Below are 18,707 nucleotides of genomic sequence, written 5' to 3'. Positions count from 1 at the left end.
GACAATGGAAACAGCTTAATGTTTCCTCACGGTAAATGCCACCACCTCTGGCTCACTAGCAAAGGTGCAGACAATATGGTTTAAAGAAGCTTTAAAAAAAAGGAAAAACCCCCAAACAAATCTGAGCAAGAGCCTGCTGACTGCCCATGAACAGTAACCTTCCCACTGAGCCCCCCACCCCTGCACATCCAGCAGGGATGGCTCTACAGGAAAGCTTTTTTTCTTGCCATGGCACAAGAAAATTCTGTGCCTAAACTCCTCCAGCCTTCCACTACTGCACGATGCTCACCAGGTAATGACCCTTCAGGTGTAATGGTGATATGAGTTACAAAGAAGTAACAATACCATCAACTCCTGAATTAGTATCTTTATTAACACAATTTGAAAAAATACAGGAGCAAAGGTCACGACACAGACCCATGAACCCAGCTCAGCCCTTTTTCAAGATGCATGTCATCACTAAAAGAGATTTTAAAACTGCCTAGGATGCACAGAAAACTTTATTCCTTATAATAAAGGCATATAGAAAATTAAACTAGAAGAGGGTCTCATTGATCACAATGGGACACAATCAACCATGGGTGGCCTGAGGAGGAAGGCTCTACCATGGCCCCTCTGGTGCCTGAGGAGGAAGGGAGCATGACAGCACCAGGCTGGTGCCCTCTGGTTCCTGCCCTGCCCTACCCTGTGGCTCCCCAATTCCTTCCAATGGATTTGGAACCCTGCTGAGGACTCTGTGTTAAATGTAAAGCACTTCAAATGCTATGGAAGAACAAATCAGAATCTAAGGGTGGTATAAAACCCAACCATGTGTTGGTTGCACAATTTACAAAAGCAGGAAGCAAAGACAGACCAAACTAACCTGAGTAAAATTTGTTTTGCTGTTCCAAAAATAAATCACAGCTTCATATGCCTACACTTAGGACTCATTTCAGACACCAAAGTTTTTGACACCAAAAAAATTTTGGCAAGGGTATATATATACCACAAGCAAAATCAAATCAAAAGAGAAGTGGGCAAAAGTATTTATTTCGACAGCGATCGCTTGGGTTTCCAATTTTGGAAGCATCGCAGCAATCAACACAGGACAGTCCTTCAGAAGAGGAGAGGGGCAAAAATATTCCTCAACACACTCCTTCTAAATGACGCTGGTAGAGCCATCATCAAGTTTTCCTCTTTACAAGGTCATTAACCAAATTGCCTAAAGAAAAATCCATTTCCAAGTGATAAGAAGTCAACATTTTAAGTAACACTGAAAGGAGCTCTGATACACTAACTTTTGCTAATGCCAACTTGGTTTGAGAGCCTAAGCTTTGAAGCACAGAGCAGAGAAACAGATTCAGTATTATTCTCCTAGGTTTTGCTGGGGTCTTTCTAGGTGTTTCAGACCTAAATATGTCAAAATAATGACAGTAAAAATCACCAGAATTCATCTACCCTTTCAGTAAGCATCCGGGACACTCGCTATTCCCACCACTCTGTTCACATCAATTCTTCACATACTTGATGCTTTGGCATCCTTGCCTCTCTCTTTTTTAGGTCTGTTCCTGCCTGTTGTTTCCTCCAATTCCCATGCTTCGTGGTACAGAAAATGAACTCACAAACTACCCTCAAACCCCTACAACTCTGGCAGAAAAAGCAAGTTCTGTGAGTGACGTTCTCAGAACAGACAGCTATCAACCAGGAATGCTGCTGCTCTTCCCAAGAAATCCAACCTCCACTTCAGTGCCAAAAAGACCGTATTGGTTCTACCTGGAAGGGATAAATCATGCCATCAAGACTTCCTGTAACGATGGCTGATGGTAAAATCTGTAACTTTAAAGCAATCAAACCCCATGCCAGCCCAGTCCCTCCTGCCCCAACAAACCTGACGTCCTGCCAGCTAGCAGAATCCTCTACAGGGAAATCTGCACACAACAGAGAAGAGAAAGAATCACCTAGCGGGGCAGGGCTGAATTAAAACAAAAACATACACATGACGAGAGGAAAGTGAAAGAGAAAAAACAAAACTGCTACGCTGAGCAAAGTGTTTTCATGGATATAAAAGTGTTTGTGATCAACTAGCACCTGAATTCTTCTCACGACTAAGAGCTCAACTGAAGCCCAGTGGAAGCAGGATTACAGCTGATTACACCAGATTTGAGGAACAGTTGAAAACTCAGATCTATTTGAAAACATTCCTATGATTAAACAAATGTGCAGGTTTATTGCACAAATCATTATGCAACACCCTTACAATTTAATTTAGCATCTAAGAACATGATTCATAACATTAGCTGAAACTAAATACATGTATTTGTATATTCAGAGTCAGCTAGTGTTAGGAAATGCACAGGTAGAAAGATTATTTTCTCCTTTCCATTACTTGATGATTATTTTTAGGTACACACAACTACAACTAATCTCTATCCTACATTTTTAAAAGGCAGAATAAAAACTTAACAAGTATTTAATCTATTTCATATAATACAAACTCAGCCTGTCCATATATTGTTATTACAATCAACACCAATTTCAAGATTAATTTTACTCCAAGTTTCTCAGTGATATTTGCAGCCAAGCAGTTAGTTGTTAGAGATCATTGGAATCTAATAGTAAGACAGAAAAATGTAACCAGACCAAAAAAATACCCAGATCATGATTTAACTGGTCTTGGATGGTAAATGTGTCATCACATTAAATATTATCAAATCATAGTCAATAATTTAATTAGTTATTAAGAACCAATGAATGGGTTTTACAGCCATACAAAACATGAACACATTTTGCTGTGATAAAAACCTCACTGTTTTTCAGAATGGGATAAAAAAGATACTCAGAAGGTTCTCATTTAAGTTACAACACAGATTTCCAGAAAAAGGGATCTTAAAGCTTTGAAGTCAGAGACTTCAGTCTGAGAATTAACTCTGTCCTATAGAGACTATGGAATTGAAGACATTGAAGGTGTGTTCATCTGCAGTACTGCTTTAGGAAAGTACTACCACTACTAAAATTCTGAACCTGTAAAAGTATTGGAGTCCAGAGGAGGCCACAAAATGATCCTTGGGCTGGAGCAGCTCTGCTTTGGAGACAGGCTGGGAGAGTTGGAGTGTTCAGCCTGGAGAAGAGAAGGCTCCAGGGAGACCTTAGAGCACCTTCCAGTGCCTGAAGGGGCTCCAGGAAAGCTGGGGAGGGGCTTGGGACAAGGGCAGGGAGGGAGAGGACAAGGGGGAATGGATTAAAGCTGGAGGAGGGGAGATTGAGGTGAGACATGAGGAGGAAATTCTGGAGTGTGAGGGTGGTGAGACCCTGGCCCAGGTTGCCCAGGGAAGCTGTGGCTGCCCCATCCCTGGCAGTGTTGAAGGGCAGGCTGGATGGGGCTTGGAGCAGCCTGGGCTGGTGGGAGGTGTCCCTGCCCATGCAGGGAGTTGAAGCTGGATGATCCTGAACGTCCCTTCCAACCCAAACTGTTCTGTGACTCAATGAGTATCTAAACCTCTCCAATGGCCAGAAGTAACTACACTGAAAACAAACAATTCACCTCCAGAGCAGTTCACATTGGTATCAAACTTTTCTTAAAGTCTAATTAAGTGATCATCACACATTTTCATGCATTGAATATAAATTTTAAACGTTTTCAAGTGCATGAGCTTTACATGGGAAGTTCTGGACAGCAGTGTACAACTTAAGACTAAGGTAAAATAAGAACATAAATGAAAGCTGAATAGGAAAGTAAGTTATTCCTTAGTGATAAAACAGCAAAAACTCATGCATTTAAAAGTACCTTTTTTTTTTTTTTAAAGGTCAAAAACAAACATAGGAAAATACACCTGAGTTGAAGGAATTACACTTTTTCTTGGAAAGATTTCATCCATGTATGATTTTGTAAGATTATTAAGTTCTAACTGTATACTAGGAAAGGTAACTTAAAAATAGTATCAGTCCTACTCATGGAGTTTAATATAACTCAGCTGTGTGTTAACTGAATTCCATTTTTTAATTTCTATATAAATTAATCAAGGCAGAAAACCTGGATAAATCTGGATTAAAACCATCCAAGTCCTTACATTCAGCTATTGGGAAAGGCATGTCCCTCAGAAGGAACAGGAGATGGTTCTGTGGGTAGGAACATTTGAAGCTGAAAGTTTCAAGTCAAGTGGAATATCAAGGTGTGAGATTGAAGCAAGATACCAGGAATCAAGAAAGGATGTAACCTCTAATGTATAAGATACTCAATGGCAACTGTGGACACACACATTTTTAACCTTGTGTCTGATGCCCCTTTTACACTGAGGTACAAGCTAAGGAATCTTGCATTTACTTCCCAGCATATCTAAGCAGTGATGACAGTGTAGACAATACACTATAAATTAACATATGTGACACATCCAGCAGCCTAAGAACTTTACCAGTTGACAAAGACTAATAGCCAAGAAAAGCCATAAGGAAATAAATTGTGGAATACACTAAGAATTTAGGTAATTAAAGCAAACAGGAGTTATAAATCAATTGGTCAAAAGAACTCAGATACGCTTAGACACCCTTTATTGTCATCTCCTGGATGGGACTGCATTGCTTTGTACAGCATAACTTCAGAGGTAATGAAGGAAAAATCTTTGATAGGCTTGGTTATTAAACAGTTAATATGCTTGTACGCAAGGACAATGTCCTCATCAGTACCTGTCAAAAGGACTTCAAATTACTGTAGCTTTCTTTTGCCCTTGGAAAGGGTATCAGCAGAAGTTACAGCAAATTAGGAAGTGTGCTGCTATCTATACTCCAATTTCTGATCTGAGCAGTCTAATCCTTGGGAATGAAATGCAAAGTAAACAAAAAAGAGTTCTTGCTCACCATTAAATCATTTTTTAATATGCTTAACTGGCACCATCACTTCACTGGAACAGGACACTTCTTTTTCAATATTACAAAATGAACAGAATAAGATAGCATCTAATACATTTTATTCATCTCTTGCCAAATGTTTCCAGCACAGAAGTTGAAAAATATAATGATTTTAATTAATCTGATGTTTGCAAGTGATGAGCATTGACTCTCCTCACTGGAGCCAAGAGGAGTTACTGAAGCCCTGAACAACAGGAGGATGATTCCCATACTTAGAGACAAATGTTGGTCAGGAACTCCAAGCTGCCTACATTTGAAACTGTTGGTCTCTGGGAATCCACGTGGCTCTAGTGACAATTCCAAAACTTAAAACCTTCCAAAACTGATATATCCACCACAAACAGACTTATTTTGGTTTCTTGTAGTGCCAGGGGGAGCACAAAGTGCTCAGCAGTAAAACGTGCCCCTGTAATTTCTACACCAAGGAGCTGAGAGGGCACAAGCTGCAAAGCACGGGAGATGGGCAACACAACACAGACAGGACAGGGGGTGTTACTGCTGAAATGCATCACAAAACCAGTGGATTCTCAGGAGCTTTTTGAAGGAGGAAAGTGAAGGATCTTTACGTACGTTAATTGGGAGGCTGTTCCATGTGTAGGAGGCAGCGTGGAAAAAGACACAAAGTTGGGAGTGAGCAAAAGAGACAAAAGGGGAATTAAGAGCGATGCTTGGGAAGTGCTGATGGTGAAGGAAACGAGGACCAAGGTCAAGCCAGAACCAAGAGTGCCTTGATCATGGCTACTTTATGCAAGGGAGGAGAAGGAATTCCTATCAAAGGCTTAAGAAGCAAGGAAACATAGGTAATTACACAGGAAAGGAGAAATTATTTGTGTAGCATGTCACACAGGGGAAAAAAGAGAAGTGAGAGTTAAGAAGTGGGAGGCCAGTTCATACCAAATAACTAGTGGAACAAACATTTCAGTCTCAAATAACAGCAAAGAATTAACTTCACTGAGATTATGACCAATACCCAGCCAGATGTGTGGAGTGGTAAGAACATCAGACTGCAGTGATTCTTTAGCTAAAGCAGATAAATCATGTGAAAAATCACCACGTAGTGTAAAAATCACATGCCCAAAATAAATGGAATGGAAAAGGTTAGAAAAAAAGGTGTTTCAAACATCATTCAATGTAACAGGAAAATATGTTTGTTGTGATTGTTTTATAAAATGAGAAAACTCATCTGATGCACAAGTTCTGCTCACACACGGTTTGCACTCCTCTCCATCATCACTGACATCAGTTGGGAGAAACACACAAACTCTCAGTGCACACTAAACTTTGATGAAAACAGCTTCTAAAATATAAGCTGCTGCCCCATAAGAGAAACTAAATTCAGTACTTTTTAAGCATCTGAAGGGGAATGAAATAGCATGACTCTACTTGTTCTGAACCAGAAGTAAGTTATTTGCATGGTCTAAGTTCACTTTCTTTCCAGATTACAGTTTTGTGTCATTTACAAGTATATGATCATTAGCTCTTGAGGGGGAAGTACAAAAAAACCTGAGCAATTTGTGTCTGCCATTAGTGATAGCAACTTCTATGTTGCTGAAGCCTTAAAACGTAATATTGGAATTGATATTGCCACTTCCTCTCCTTGCCAGGATTTTCAAAGGAATTATAAACATATTGATTATTCTTAGCATTTGGTATCTTTTGAGTTTAAACACATATCAGGTCTAAGCAACTTGCATCTCATCAATAGGTGTGTGTAGGCAGGACATTCCATCTCCCAACACGCTGCCTCGGTTTCCCTCTGTGATTGAACTGCTTTTGTCTCTCAGTTTTACAGGCCCAGGCCTGGAGTGGAAAGATTCCCATGGGAAAGGCCCACAAGCTCTGAGCTGGTGACAACTTTGAGAGGTACAACCAGAGGCCAAACTGATGTTCATAACACCAGCTGCTCTCCTGGTGTAAAAGAGCCACAACCAGGCCTAGAACGGGAGGTAAAGTGAGAACAAACAGACAAACAAAAGAGTTTGCTTGCTGAGAGAAGGGTCTTTTTGGCTTTTCCCACTGTTTTCCTTTTGTTCTTCAATGAGAGATGTTGGAGGTACAGCTAAATGGTTAAATGACAGCAGTCAACCCACTTTGCTCTATCAAAACCTGGTCCCACCTTTGATCAGGAGACTCCCAGACACTTCCCAGGAGGCTGCTGGACCTTCTCTCCAGGGGGAACACCAGAGGGATTGATTCTGGAGAACAAAGGACCAAAGGGACACCCCTCTGGGGCCAGGTGAGGGCTAACTCCCTTATTGCCTTTATTAGTTGATTTGACATTAAACAATCTTTCATCATTGAGTTTTAAGATTTTAGGATCCCTTTAAAGCAAATAATTGATGCTCTAGATCTAGTGTACAACCTGCTAATAAGTAAGTTGCCAATATTTTCATGCTTAACCTTTATCATTTGATCTAACTACAAGTAGTACATTTTATTGTTAAGATGCTTTTCGCATTCTAACCTCAACTTCTGTTTTGACCTCCAAATTCCCCCACAATTCGTGCTTGTGCCTTTTGCTTTAAAACAGTTGTGACCCCAGTGCTGTTTGCAATAAATCCTGTTTTGTGCACATACACCTCATCTGCTCTCTCACCCCTTTCAGGACAGTGTGAAGCTTGAGTATTTGTATCCAAGTTCAACTCATGATGTCACTGATGTCCATCTCTACAAGAGATGAAATGAAATCATATTGTGCTGGAAACTTAAAAACAGACACGTAGAGTCTCTACTCTGTTCCACACAGTAGAGACTGTCCATCAGTAGGCCCAATCAGCCATGCTTATATTCTTTTCTTTTTTTCTTTCCATTCATACTATCACAAATTCACTGTTTAGAACTAGATTATTGGATTTTGGTCACTTCCACTATATCTCACTGAGGACTCAGTAAAGCAGTCCCTCTCTTTTTTTCTTTTTTTTCGGTGTGTGTGTGTAAATCTGCAGGGAAAAAACCAAACAATAAATTTCCAAAACCTTTTAGAAGGTCTCAATTTCAGAAAGCTTCCTTCAACTCCAATTAAAGCTTGCAGGAGAATTCTTTTAGCTTCAAAATGAAATCTAACTTAAAAAAATTCTACACAGCCTTTTGCAGGTTTTCAAGTGCACAGAGAACAGGGTGGCAGGTGGACCCTAATTACAGAACAAGGAATTTATGCATCTCTGCGCTAGATACACGTACAGCCCACACACACCAGTTTGACCAGGCTCCTATGACACCACCTCAAACACTCAAGGAAACCTGTACTTACCCACAAATCGTGTTCAGCATAATCAAACAGCAGCCAAACCTTTCTGTCACTGTGAGAAAGGAAAACCTTCTGCAATGCAATCACATTGGGGTGCTTCAGCTCTCGTAAAAGCTGCAGAGAAACAGAGAAGCTCTGGTTACTTCTGTGCTTGGTAAGAAAAGCAAACACAACAAATAAACAAAACAGGTCTTAGCACAAAGGGCAACAAGTAACCCTGAAATAAGCCCTAGAAGGAAAGATGCCACTGATTCAGAACATAATCTTCAGGATTCATAGAACCACAGAATAGTTTGGGTTGGAAGGGACCTTCCAGATCATCCAGTCCCAACCCCCCTGCATGGGCAGGGACACCTCCCACCAGACCAGGTTGCTCCAAGCCCCATCCAACCTGCCCTTCAACACTGCCAGGGATGGGGCAGCCACAGCTTCCCTGGGCAGCCTGGGCCAGGCTCTCACCACCTTCACAGCACAGAATTTCCTCCTCATGTCTCACCTCAATCTCCCCTCCTCCAGTTTTCATCCATCCCCCCTTGTCCTCTCACTCCCTGCCCTTGTCCCAAGACCCTCCCCAGCTTTCCTGGAGCCCCTTCAGGCACTGGAAGGTGCTCCGAGTTCTCCCTGGAGCCTTCTCTTCTCCAGGCTGAACACCCCAACTCTCCCAGCCTGTCTCCAGAGCAGAGCTGCTCCAGCCCAAGGATCATCTTTTCACAATGTCACAACCAGGACAGACACAGCCTCATGCCATGGGCTGCTGTTCTGCCAGCAGAGCTGACCATCCCTCACCTCCTTTCTCTGTCCCACACAGCCCCCTCATCCCACCTATTCATCATGTGACTGGGATATTTATTTCTAGCTTACAATAAAATGACACTGCACACAAACACATCTGTTCTCTTATCCAAGGTGACCATTTGAGGATGCCAGAATGAAGGTTGTGCAGCTAGTCTAGTTCTTTGTGTGAACAACACAAGTTCTTCATCACCACATAATTACTGTTTTACCGCTAACTTTCTTTTGCATTGGATCCCTGCCCCAAAGTCCACGGGGTTGTTCTTCTCAGAACATCAGGGTGTTTTCAAAGAAAAAGTTTACCAAAACCATATTTCTGGTCGTTGTTTCAACTACTGTCCCGTAATCCAGAAAGAAACCCCAGCTGATTTACTGCTTCCCAGAAAGAAAACTCCATCTCCTGACTAGACAGCACATTAAAGCAGGCCCTGCTGCTGAACTCATCCTTGTGCCAGATTAAATTAGTCTCAGGAGGAGCTGGGAAGCAGTGCACCCACAAAATAGCGTTTTCATGGGAATCACCTCTTTTTTTTTTTTTGACTCCACACTGCAGTCACAGGAATGACTGATCCTGGCTTATCTGCAGATGGTTTGCATCTGCAGCTCTACCGTCTGAATTGCCAAGAATCAATTTATAATGGCAAAACAGTAAATGCAGGAGGTTCCAAGACACATTTGAGAGAAATGAATCTTCCTTTTTTTTTTTTTTTGCCTTACAGAAAAAGACTTCAGATATTTATTTTAGGGAAAAGAGGAATAATTTTTAAAAATATTATCCTTTGGCTATACAGGTATTGGTCAAGAGAAGAAATCTTCTAAAGAATATTACAACTACTCAAGCTTACTCCAGTTTTCCAGCAAAGGAAATAATTTAAATGCTTTTTCTACCATGGAGGCAGTGGGTTTTTTTCTTTTTCTTCCTCTCCTTAGCACTAAGCATTTTTAGCTATAAAAGAAGGAAAATTCCTCCCTAATGAATTGATCAATAGTCATGTCCAGGTACCATTTATGAGACACAGGAAAAACCATTTTGTCACTTAACAAATAGTAACAACATGCGGAATTATAAACTAACAAACCCCCAGAGATTAAAATTGTCTCTCTGATATGCACCAAGAGATGTTGCTCTATACCCTGTATTGACTAATATTAAAAACTGTCAGGATTCGGTGTGATGCTTCTGACTTCTTTTTTTTCTTGCCTTTTTTAAGAAAGACTTCTTTTCATTTTAGGATAATTTTTAAACTAGGGGGAGAAAAAAACCCATGACAGTAGGCATGTATTTTTTTAATTACTTTACTTGTTAATTAATTTTACTTTTCAATTAATTTTAATTTGATTAGATTTTTCTTAAATACACAGTTGGCAGCAACAGTGATGCAAAATAATCCCAAAGCATTTAAAAAAAAAAAAAAAGAAAGAAAATATTCTCTTAAAATAAGTAAAACTTCGCAGTAAAAAAAAAACAGCCAAAGAGAATAGAGTTCCATATCAAATGCTGGCATATCATTAAAAGTTAACTGAAATGTTATGTAGAGCACAAGAGAGCCCCCAACATGAGAAGGACATGGAGCTGTTGGAGAGAGTCCAGAGGAGGCCACAAAGATGATCCTTGGGCTGGAGCAGCTCTGCTCTGGAGACAGGCTGGGAGAGTTGGGGTGTTCAGCCTGGAGAAGAGAAGGCTCCAGGGAGACCTTAGAGCACCTTCCAGTGCCTGAAGGGGCTCCAGGAAAGCTGGGGAGGGGCTTGGGACAAGGGCAGGGAGGGAGAGGACAAGGGGGATGGATGAAAACTGGAGGAGGGGAGATTGAGGTGAGACATGAGGAGGAAATTCTTGGGTGTGAGGGTGGTGAGAGCCTGGCCCAGGTTGCCCAGGGAAGCTGTGGCTGCCCCATCCCTGGCAGTGTTGAAGGGCAGGTTGGATGGGGCTTGGAGCAGCCTGGTCTAGGGGATGGGTTCCCTGCCCATGGCAGGGGGTTGGAACCTGATGATCTTGAAGGTCCCTTCCAACCTGAATGATTCTATGGTTCCATAAGAACAGAGAGCATGCCTAACGCAGTGTACATTAACAGAAAACTGCTTATATGGCCACGAATGCCAACACCATCCTGACCTGCATCAGGAACAGCGTGGTCAGCAGGAGCAGGGAAGTGATGGTCCCCTTTTAGTGGCACTGGTGAGGCCAAAGCTCAAGCACTGTGTTCAGTTCTGGGTCCCTCATGACAAGGATATTGAGGGGCTGGAATGTGTTCAGACGAGAGCAATGAAGCTGGTGAAAGCTCTGGAGAACAAGTCATATAAAGAGCAGCTGAGGGAGCTGGAGTTGTTCAGCCTAGAGAAAGGTTGAAACAAGGCAGGAATGTGTATATTCTGCAGCTCTCAAACACCCCTGCTCACACCAGTCCACTCAGAGAAACTGTAGGTCACAGTGGTCACCCGCTATCAGAACAGCCTGACTAATAAATGAAACTGACACCTCTCCTTTTCATACAGGTCACAAAAAGTGATACTTTCATATTACAGAAAGTGGTACATTTCTTAGCCAAAACAACAACACACACTCATTTACTAGTAAGTTGCTTCCAATTCATTGTTCTCTTCTTTTGATTCATCTGGGATGACACAACAAGCATCCTCATCCAAACCCTGCATTTTTCACAGGACAGAATCCAGCTGTTACTGGTATGATCTTAAACACTGATTTTTGGGAAAAAAAAAAAAAAAAATCAAACCCAAACATAAGAACATCACAGAATCACAGAGAACCACAGAATATTAAGGGTTGGAAGGGACCTTGAGTGATCATGTAGTCCAACACCCCTCCTGTCAGAGTAGGATCCCCTAGAGTAGGAGAAGAACTGGTGTGGTTTGAATGCTTGGTAAACTGGCATGAGGAGGGAAACTTTATTTTATATGACATGGGTTGAGCTTCTGATGTACCAGTTATGTCTGTATCTGACCTGAAGCTGAAGAGAAGAGCACTCTAAGACCAAAAGGCTCTGCAAAACATTCTGAGGCTGTATTTTTCAGCTACAGGATGGCTGGTTATCGTTGCAGCCAGAGATGGCAAGAGCTCCCACCAGATAATCAAGTCTGTTTACACAGGTTACAGACACATTCTTCTGTCCCCGCCTGCTTCTCAAGTCAGCTCTGCTCCGAAAAGCCAGCAATGCTTATAACCATATTGTAAATAAACATGTTCAATGCAATAAGGTTATTTTTAAAGTTGCAATCTAGAAGATGCTGACACGTGCCTGATATCTTCGTCACAGGGACTACAGCAGCCTTATAAATATTTTTTTTAATCTCAAGAGGAATAGTTCCACAGCAAAACATTTCAGAGACACGAATGCTTACCAAAATACATCATCTCCAAATGTTATATTTAAGAGCATATTCATAATTTACACAGAACATTTATGGACCTGATTCCCTGGCTTAAACTCATTATGTAGCTATTTAGACACTGACCAGCATTAAAAAACAGACTGAAAACTTGTCAAATCATCTTGTTCCATCTAACAATGTATATCAGAAAATACTGGTAAGTTATTACGAAGAATATTTGAATAAGCTTTTCTGTTATTGATTCTGTACTCCAACAGATGAACACATTTGTTAATTGAGGAGGAAGGCAACTCAAATTTTATGTGACTCTTCTGCATCTGTTTTCATCAAATACTTCAGCACTGATCACAAGCAGTAATTCTGGAAGAGCTTTTGTAGTTTTAGCAAAAAATGGACTTCTATACTCTTTTCTTCTTCTACTGAGCCACCACCAGTGGCTTACAGAGCAGTCAAGTAAGAAACTATGTGTGAAGTAGAAAGCTGCAAGTGGAAAGAAGTGAGGTACATCCAAACCAGAAGGGATTTAAAGGCTCTGTTACATTTTGGCCATCCAGACTATGGGTGTCACAAGCAGCTGGTCCTCCAGTGGTGGGAGCCAGGAAAGGAAGAGTCCTCAAGTTCAGTGCACTGGGACAAGAGGCTGCCCAGGGAGGTGGTGGAGTCACCATCCCTGGAGGGGTTTAAAAGAAATAAAGATATAGTGCTTAGGGACATGATTCAAGCACTGAACAGGTAGATCAGGTAGTGGCAGAGGGATTTAGGTTATGGTTGGACTTGATGATCTTCAAGGTCCCTTCCAACCAGGATGATTCTATGATTCTAAGAATGGGAGCTCTGCTCTTGCTACACTGGGCTTGGAATGGTGCTGGACACCAACTAAGAGGTTGTTCAGAGGGATGGAGCTGATGCTGCTCACAGGTAGGCAAAGAGTGAAGATGAGGAGAGTCATTCAAAAAAGCATTGGAAAGATGATCAGAAAGGAATGCAGGGCAGAACCAAACTCTCAGTCACAGAAATCAAGAGACAGCAAATTTGAGTCAAGTGTGTTTCAAAGACAAGTTTGGCTAAAAAGAAATCTGAGACCCCAGAAACAATATTTACATTAAAGCAAGCACATGAAGCCAGTGATGTGGAAACATGGAGACGTATTTAAAGCCACTTGCATCACATTGGTACCAACTAACTACACTAATGACTTTTATGTTTGACTAGAATTTTGTCAATATTTAACTTCTACACCAACCACCTAACTGTACTGTCATTATTGTTGTCTAAATGGCTTCAAAACTTGAAAGGTCACCAGGGTAGCACCTAGTTCTTCAGCTAACCCTCATCTTGAAAGCAAAGACCTAATTAATCTCACATTAGATTTGCTATTTCTGCTTTTCTGCCAGCTTCTGCTATGAAGGGCTGGGGGTTCCTATTGCCTTTGTGCAGGCTGAGAACAAACCTGACTTCAAATTCTTTGAATAAGGGAGCAGAAGAACTAATTTTAAAATATATTATCCAAATAGGAGATACAGAGATGCAGAAGGGAGGAAGAACAAAGAAAGCATGTAGTAAGACTATAGTTAGGTTAGACTTCAGCTTAGTCTAATCTCTCACCTTCCAGTTTTGCCCTTCCACTACTCCCTTTATTAGCTGCACATGGGTCTAACTTGCACTGGTTTCTGAAATGGTTCTATGTCCATTCATCACCACAAACACATCTCACAAATGTGCATTGTAGCCATGCCTAGAATCCCACTGACAACTTCAGGGAGACAGTAAATCACCTACAGCTTTCTGCACCACAGATTGCTGTACAAACTATAAACATACAAAACAAATAAATCACACACAATAGCAACACTGTTTTTCTTAGGCCTTGTGCGGAAGTAATTTAGTTTGGAGACTTGGTTAATTCAAGTCTAAAGACAGAAAGAAGAGGTTAATATATTGTCCTAGTAACTAAAAGATTCCTGTGTACCTGACAACATTTTATTACAAGAAAATAACCTGAACCTAAAATGTATCTGCAACTGCTAGAATTTATTACTAAGTGAACACAGCATTGTATTTTAATTGTACTTTAGCTTTTTGTTCCTCTAAAATTTAAGTTCCATCATACCCAACTTGCAGTAAATGCTAATAAAAACCTGTCTCCCAGTTGACTTGCAGTATATTTCTTCCTTGGTAACAAGATACAGAGCAGCTGAGGCAGAAAGTCCTCAAGGAGGACATCACTCTGAATTGTCAACATCTGTGCAACTTCGACTGTCCTGTACAATGCTTTTCTTGCAAACATATTTTTAATTATTCTTCTGGTCAAGAGAATTGTACAAACATCTTTGCTCATCACAGTTCTTAGCAGATTCCACAGTCTCAAATATTAAACTGCTGCATTTGGATGGTGCAAACAGCATGAAACAGGTTGTAGGATTCCAGACAGCTACACACTATACACAGAATTGTCTGTAAGTCAGATACAAGCAGAGCTCATAGGTGGCATCAGATGGTTAGCAAACACAGCACATACATTTATAAAGGGGACAGGAAAATGAGACAAGGCATTTGGAGATCTATTAATCCGAAGCATGCAAAAAAACATTCTGAAACAATTAATATAGAGGAAAACTTGTTGAAAATGAACTATCCTGATTTCCTACACAACCAGAAGATCTGTACTTAAATTTCAGCTTTCTAAAAGCATCAAGTTACCTCATCAGATGGGAAAGACACCAACTCAGAGAAGTTTGAGGTGAGCAAGAAACTACCTCAAAAGGCAGCTGATGATAGAAAACATGTCAAGGTAAAGTAGTTCTGTATGCTAACTACTTGGAGAGTTACCAAATAATAGGTATTGCAATTATTAATAAAAACCATCTTAGCATCAAAATCATGAACGTGAATGAAATTATCTGATTAAATGAAGTAGCACTCCTCATGAAGGAGTGTGCTAACACATCACTTTTTATGGCACTTTATTCTGTGACTGAGGAAACAAAGGGTAACAGCAATGTGACAAAATTAACAGCACAAAATCTGAATTTGTGCACTTGGAAACTAACCAGGAATTCCTACTATGTACTGAAAAGTCATCAGGTGCAAGTGACAAAAAGATAGAGCTGATTACTATAAAACAACAAAGAAAATGAAGAGGGTAAATCTGATATTAGATACACTAGTCGAGGTATTTACAAGAGAGAAAAGGATGTACTTATATCAATATATAAAAGGCTTCTGTGGTATATTTTTAAAACACCATGTGCAGTTTACTTCACCTATGCTCAAACACTTCACCCTCCACACACACAAGGATGAACTCACCCTGAAAGAGGTGACCAAAGGAGCAAGCAATCTGTCTCTCAACAGGGAAGACGAAGCTTGCTCAATTACTGCACCTGATCAAATACTGAAAGGAAAGAAGATTGATATCCACTAAAACACAAAGGCCTGAGCACCAAAGATGAAAGACATAATTATGCTAAATGACAATCATGTTTCAAGAACAAACAGATTCAACAGATAAGTGATAAATTTACCCTGCAAGATGGCATCTTGTGAACAGGAATGTTCAGGAATAGCTTCTCAATAGCAGGCAAAACTGCCTCTCTCATTTGCAGCTTGATCATTATTGGGGAACAAAAAATTCCTTGATGAATTTCATATAACAGCCACTAGATTCAGAGATGCAATGTCTGTGTAGTACGTGCTTTTACCCAGGCCTTCACGAAAGGTGGGTTTGCTGAGGTTTCACTTATCTCCAGCAGATGAAGATCATGTCCTGATTGCCAGCCAGCCCCTGCAGTAATTTGCTTTAAACTCTTTGAACTTAGGCTACAAATTGTCTATCACCAACATAATGCAAGTAACTTTTACTGAAGCAGATGAGCAGCTAGGAAACCTCTTGCTCTTCTGAGGTACAGAAAAGTCCTGCCTTTTTCCCCCCAGAGCAAAAGACAGCTTGTGTGAGACAGAAGGAGCAGTTATGCTGTTACTAATGTAAACAACATGATGAATTATGAAGGCGTTTAGCACGTTTATGCTGGTCAGAAAGTACATTCCCCAAAGAAATAACTCTTGCACAGAAATACTTTTTCCCCACAGGATGAATAATGCTTGCCAGCTACCACCTACAAAAGCAGGGTGAGGATGGACACTTTCATCTCACTGTGAGGGAAACCTAAAGGAAAATTAGAGAAAACAAACACTGCTCTCATCACTTATACTAGTAAACCTCACACTATACATGTATTTTTGTGTCATCAATGACAAAACCAATAATCACCTTCAGAAATTCATTCTGAGGCCAATCCCATCCACGGGGTGTTCCTGTCTTTCAGGTCGTTTACTCCTGTCTTTTGATCTACATAGTTAATCTGATCCGGAACAACCTTCATAGTTTCTTTGATGCAAATGCACTATGTAATGCATGTAACCATTTTCAAGGTTAGGACAAAAACCTTTAAGAGGCAGAAACGCAAATCACAGGGAGTCACAGTAAAAGACCAAAGCATGAGCCTGATTGCTCATAAAAGCACTTGTACGGCGCAGAATTTTACAGCTGTGTGATGAATATATTCAAAGCCTCTAGGGTCACTGAAGCTGGTTTTAAACTGAAGCTGGGGTTTTTCAAAGGAACATAAAGATCATCATTTTACTCCTTCAGAAACTCCTTAAAAATTACAGCTTATTTTGATGTCATTAATCAAGACTCGATCCTCTCCTCCATGTTCTTTACATTAACCTTTCCACATAGACCCTCTGATGCCTGTTACCATATTGAGCTCATTCTGCAGCTTTTCCCTCAGGGACATATACATAAACATCTCAACATAAAAACTAAATACAGGCAACTATTTAATGTCATTAAACTTGTAAGAACAATCCTTTGCTAACTGTGCTACAGGTCTCAAAATTACCAAGAAGAAGAAGCAAGAGGCAAACTGAAACAGCATACCACATTAAAAAACTACTCCAAATCCAGCTTTGTTTAGTGATCTAACTGATTCTCAAGGTTAGAATTTTCCAGTTTGGATTCTATTTTCTAGTTGGAGAAATTCCACTTACAGTTACTGCACAACTGAGGTAAAACCAAACCAAAATCTTTCCCTACTAGTAGCTTCAAACTGAGCAGGGATGGAGGGTTTGCTTATCAGTCCCTCCAGCTGCCCCTGGCTAGCATGTGTAAAAGAAGTCTCAAAGAGATGTAGGCAACATAAAAATGGATATGGATATATGCATACAAACAAGAAAAAGAAACTGTCCAAAGAACCTAAGAAAGGTAAAAGTTTCAGTGGCAGCTTAAGCTCTGCTTCAGAGAGGACATATTCCCTGTAAACTGGTCTGGCCATGCCCTTTCCTGGGACAGCCTTTGGCACGGGGGGCAGACTGAAATCCCAAAAATTCACAACTGGCATTCTTATATGAACTGCTAGGAATATGCCTCAGATTACAAGGCACCCCCCAAATTCAAATTAGCAAGCTAAAATACTTTAAAGCCTGAGTCCAAAGAGACTCTCCTCTTTGCTCTTGTTCTCCTAGACAAGCACCCAATTTCCACCAGTTTAATCCCAACTAGACCTTCCTATTAAAACACCCCCAAAAGTCTGTTCTACAGGCCCGTCCACTTTCTCCTTTCTTCCTGCTTCCATCTCTCTAAAGCACACAGTTCCCAAACTATGAGGGCTCCAAACTCTCACAAGATACAGTATGTCTTCAAAAAAATAAGTAAAAAGACATAGAACAGAATCTAGCTGGTAAACTGCCAAATGCCAGGACAGGAAGAGGACAAAAACCTGCCCCACCCTCCTCCTAATGACAAAGATTAAGAAAGTATTTATTCTATAAATATTTTCTTTTCAGGAGCTGAAAATGGTCTGGCATTGCTAAATAACATTATTATTCTGAAACAAAAGTTTGGCAAAAGACTTTTCATAAGTATCACATTTTAGCTAAAATAAAGGAATAGAAACCAGGATTACTGCATTTTTAATTCTTGAGGTTCTCAGCAAAGGAAAATTGAGTACCTTTAGCATTTTTCTTGAAAAACACAGACAGAACTACAAGTATAATGATTCTTTCCCTTTCTTAGTGTACCAATAGTTACCATGGCACAGAGTGTAGAAAGAACTACTGTAAAATTCCCTTTAAAAAAAAGTTGATTTTTAATACAACTATATAAGGGAAGGCCAACGTTAAGATCATACAACATCAACTTAGCTCCTGTGCATGCAGTAATTATATTAGTTATTTTTATCTCTTTTCTATAAAGTACATCTGAATTATTGCTGACTTTCTGCACCTCAATTGAATTCTGTGTTTTCAAATAGTCTTTACAACGGGGTGGGAAGGACAACACACCACTTCGCTAATTAGAATTCAGAGGTAGCACCATATAATTCCACTAAGCTACACAATGCAGACTGGGGTTCTTTTAACTGCAACTAGTTTTCTC

The 18,707-nt window shown here is 40.5% G+C and overlaps 1 protein-coding gene and 1 long non-coding RNA gene across 3 annotated transcripts in view; both read right to left on the bottom strand.

Moving 5' to 3' along the window:
• The window catches only part of LOC127382076 (uncharacterized), a 206,799-nt gene that overhangs the window by 142,028 nt on the left and 46,064 nt on the right, over positions 1-18,707 (bottom strand). The gene's annotated exons all lie outside the window — the stretch shown is intronic.
• CDK19 (cyclin dependent kinase 19) overlaps positions 1-18,707 on the bottom strand; it is a 119,220-nt gene that overhangs the window by 67,659 nt on the left and 32,854 nt on the right. The window contains exons 1-2 of one of the 2 annotated variants that reach the window (XM_051613148.1): positions 8,132-8,236; positions 5,452-5,464 (exon numbers count right to left, since the gene is read on the bottom strand). In XM_051613148.1, coding sequence (XP_051469108.1) covers positions 5,452-5,464; positions 8,132-8,151 — 33 coding nt within the window. In that variant the 5' untranslated portion in view covers positions 8,152-8,236. Of the gene's footprint in view, positions 1-5,451; positions 5,465-8,131; positions 8,243-18,707 lie in introns of those variants that run through there. The other variant, XM_051613147.1, reaches the window with a different exon arrangement.

Source organism: Apus apus, chromosome 3 (genome assembly GCF_020740795.1).
Source record: "Apus apus isolate bApuApu2 chromosome 3, bApuApu2.pri.cur, whole genome shotgun sequence".
In the NCBI taxonomy this organism is placed as follows: domain Eukaryota; kingdom Metazoa; phylum Chordata; class Aves; order Apodiformes; family Apodidae; genus Apus; species Apus apus.
The sequence above is the reverse complement of the archived record's forward strand: the minus strand, read 5'-3'. Positions and strand labels throughout refer to the sequence as shown.